The sequence below is a fragment of the Lathyrus oleraceus genome, chromosome 7, assembly GCF_024323335.1.
Source record: "Lathyrus oleraceus cultivar Zhongwan6 chromosome 7, CAAS_Psat_ZW6_1.0, whole genome shotgun sequence".
Taxonomy (NCBI): Eukaryota; Viridiplantae; Streptophyta; class Magnoliopsida; order Fabales; family Fabaceae; genus Lathyrus; species Lathyrus oleraceus.
The window spans coordinates 391,361,250-391,365,056 of record NC_066585.1 but is presented as its reverse complement, the minus strand read 5'-3'; the positions used below and the strand labels follow the sequence as shown (position 1 = coordinate 391,365,056).

General features: G+C 40.6%; 1 protein-coding gene across 1 annotated transcript; it reads left to right on the top strand.

The window, feature by feature from the left end:
* The first annotated feature begins 1,386 nt into the window (after positions 1-1,386).
* LOC127103989 (uncharacterized) lies at positions 1,387-3,186 on the top strand. Its single transcript, XM_051041216.1, has 3 exons — positions 1,387-2,048; positions 2,199-2,422; positions 2,534-3,186. Exons 1-3 carry the CDS (start codon positions 1,387-1,389, stop codon positions 3,184-3,186), a joined length of 1,539 nt encoding a protein of 512 aa, XP_050897173.1.
* Positions 3,187-3,807: the final 621 nt, after the last annotated feature.

Here is a 3,807-nt window from a genome sequence, read left to right as displayed (position 1 = left end):
AAAAAGCCTTTTATTATTAATAAATAATTCGATACAAGTACCAAAAGTATTGGCCTCTAGGGCTTACACCAACAGAGTAACCATCAGAAGAAGAAGTTTCAGAGATGGAGATGTCACTACTATGGTAAATTTGGTCATATAAAACCCTTCTGCTATAGGCTGCATGGTTATCCTAACTAGACCCCTCAACTCAGACCTAAGCAGAAGGCATCTAAGCATAATGCCCCAATCAAGACCCAACAATGGGTTGCTAGACTAGCTCACACATCTCTAAGGGCATCTACCAGAGGAGACTGGTATTTTGATAGTGGCTGCTCAAGACATATGACTGGGATGAGCAACTTATTGGTGGATATACATCCTCATACTACCAGGTATGTGACATTTGGTGATGGAGCTAAAGGAGAAATCAAAGGTGTTGGTAAGCTGGACTGTCCTGGAGTTCCAGAACTGAGTAATGTGCTGTTAGTAAAAGGACTAACTGCTAATCTCATCAGCATAAGCCAGTTATGTGATCAAGGCTTCAATGTACAGTTCACTAAGGAAGTATGTGTGGTGATGAATGGAGGCAATCAAGAAGTTATGAGAGGATCCAGATCCAAAGATAATTGTTATCTGTGGGAATCTAAAGTCTCAAACTACTTCTCAAAGTGCCCCTTAGCCAAGGAAGAACAGGAAGTGAAGTTGTGGCATGGAAGACTTGGACAACTTCATTTAAGAGGAATGAAGTAGATCATATCCAAGGAAGCAGTTAGAGGAATCCCAAATCTGCGTATGGATGAAAGAAAAGGCTGTGGAAAATGTCAGGTGGGCAAGCTAACAAAGATGTCACATCCCAAGATTGGACATCCAAAAACATCCAAAATTCTGGAACTTTTGCCCATGGACTTAATGGTACCTATGCAGATTGAAAGTCATGAGTTGTCCTCACCTATTAGTCCTCATCAAAATGGTGTAGTTGCAAGGGAGAAACAAAATTGTGCATCATTATCCACTGCATAAGCTAAGTACCTAGCATCTGGTAGCAGGTGTTCCCCACTGGTATGAATGAACCAAATGCAGACGGAGCACAATGTCACTCAGAATGTCATGACATTGGATGTTACTCAGTTTGACAAATTAAGGGGCAAAGTGGGAATGTGTCCTTATGAGGAATTATAGCAACTAATGATGTTAGTTATTTCATGTTTAATAAGTCAAATTATTAAACATTTGAGAGTTCGCTCTGATTGGTCAACAAATAATAGAAACTGCTCGTGCAACAAGTGTTACCTCTTCCGTCATTTCAACTTTCAGTCTTGCAAGCTTTTTCTCAAAGAAACTTTTCATTTCGCTTCTAAGATATTCATCATGTCGCACCAATCCAACTCATCCTCCTCCACGACCATGTCTGATTCCTCTAGCTCTGAATCATGCAACCCTAACAAGGAAGATCCTGTGTCTGACTCTGCCAATACCTCACATGCAAGAAGACCTAAAGAAACTGTCTCAAGCTTCTCCTCAGGAATCGCGCTTAATGAACAAACCAGAGAAGGCTCCAGGTATGTTCACAATGCCATTGCAACTATGGTGACTGGAATACTGTCTGGTAATCATAAGGTTCTTGGGGTCTCCATTCCCTTAAACACTATTGTACCTGATAATGTTGCTTGTCAAGAAAATACAGTTTCCTTAGGAAAGAATGTATCTGATGATGCTGAGCAAACTGATGCTCATGAGGGGTCAAATATTGACAAACCCTTAGATAATGTGGGTGGTGAGCAAGTCCGTGTCACTCATGATGTCAGTGACAACCCTAACTGTGAAGCTGAAATAGTAGACCTGGAGGAATTCTTTGATAATGAGTTATTGACCTCAGTTGTCCCTAGCATAGCCAAAAGGGTCAGGACTAGGAGAGAAAAGAAAACAGTGGTGCAAAGGTCCCCCAAAAGGAAGATTGATGTGCCAACGTCTCCTAATCCAAAGGTGGCAGAGAGTTCCCTCAAGAGGAAAGGTCATGGTCCAACAAAATATTGGAGCAAAGGGGTGCCCAAGAAAATGAAGACCAAGTCTGTTGTTGTGGAGTCTGACTCAGATGTCCCATGTGATGTCACTGCCTCTCTGTCAAAGAAGAATCCAACCACTAGCAAGCTTGCAACTAGTGTCCCTGAGGTACCAATTGACAACATATCGTTCCATTTTGCTTCTAGTGTGAACAGGTGGAAATATGTTTATCATAAGAGGCTGGCTTTGGAAAGGGAATTGGCTCAGAATGTCCTGGAATGTAAGGAGATTGTAGACCTTATTCAAGAGGCAGGGTTAAAGAAGATTGTGACTCAGTTCTCAAAATACTATGAAATATTAGTAAAGGAATTTATTGTCTATGTGTCTAAAGAATGTGCTGATGGAAAGTCCAAGGAATTCAGAAAAGTATATGTGCGAGGCAAGTGTGTAAACTTCTCTCCCTCAGTAATCAACATGTATTTGGGAAGACCTGATGTAGCTCAACCTGAGCTTGAGGTGACTGACAACAAAATCTGTCAAGTCATCACAGCTAATCAAGTCAGGAAGTGGCCTCTCAAAGATAAGTTGGTGGCCAGCAAACTAAGTGTCAAGTATGCAATGCTGCACAAAATTGGAGTTGCTAACTGGGTGCCCACCAATCACAAATCTAAAGTGTTTGTAATGCTTGGAAAGTTCATATATGTTGTTGGAACCAAAGCCAATTTTGACTATGGATCCTATATTTTTGATCAAACCATGAAGCATGCAGGAAGCTTCAGTGTGAAGGGGCCTATAGCCTTTCCTTCCCTCATATGTGGTATTGTGTTGAATCAATTTCCAAACATATTAACAGAGAATGATTCTATGAAGAGAAGAGACAGCCCTTTGGCCTTCAATCATAAACTGTTCCTAGGTAAGCATGTTCCTGACATTGCCATGGCAACAGGAGAGACATCAAGTGTTTGCAAACAACCGGGTAAAGCTGATGTCATTGCAATACTCAAAGAAACGTGCAAGGAGTTAGAGGCACTGAAGCTCACGTTGGAAAATTTGATTATCAAATTGGAGATGACTGAAGGTGATGTGATTGGTGAAGCTGTTGATGCTGCAGAAGGAGCTGCAAGACAAAGTACAGAGGGTGAAGAGGATGCCAGTCCTGATGATGGCACTGATGATGATGCTGACTCTGAGTCAGATGAATAAATCATTTCTTGTGTTTCTGAAAATTTGTGTGTAATTTATTTTGTTTTGGTCTGTATTATTAAGTGTTGCTTTGGCAACATTTTTGACAAAAAGGGGGAGTAACACTTGTACCCCAGGACAATAGATTTGTTAATTTCTTGAACAGATCTATTTGAAGTTGAAGATCCTCTAATCCAGAGGTTGTGCTGCAGCTTGATGTTCAACTTTTATGTGTGATGAGTGTGAGTGTGTTGTTGTTTGCTATCTACTTGTGCTGCTGCTGTTTGAAGTTTTTTTTAACTTCTATGTGTGCTGAGTGTATTAGCTATGTTAATTATCTACTTGGATGTGTGTTTTCCGCTGATGTGAACTCTGTTGTGATGCCAAGTTGTTTTTAGCCAAAAATTTGCCAAAGGGGGAGTTTGTAGATGTTTGATTGGCTGCATTTTGTGTTAAAACACTAACTATACTCTGATGTCTTGACTGATGTCATGACATGCTTGAGTAGTATGCTGCAGGATTAGCTAATACAGGATTTACTGAATGTCAAACTGGATGTTATGACATTCATCCATGACAGCAGATACTGAACTATAGAATAGTTGGTTTTTCTGTTATAGCTCAGTATTGAGTTCGGTCTGT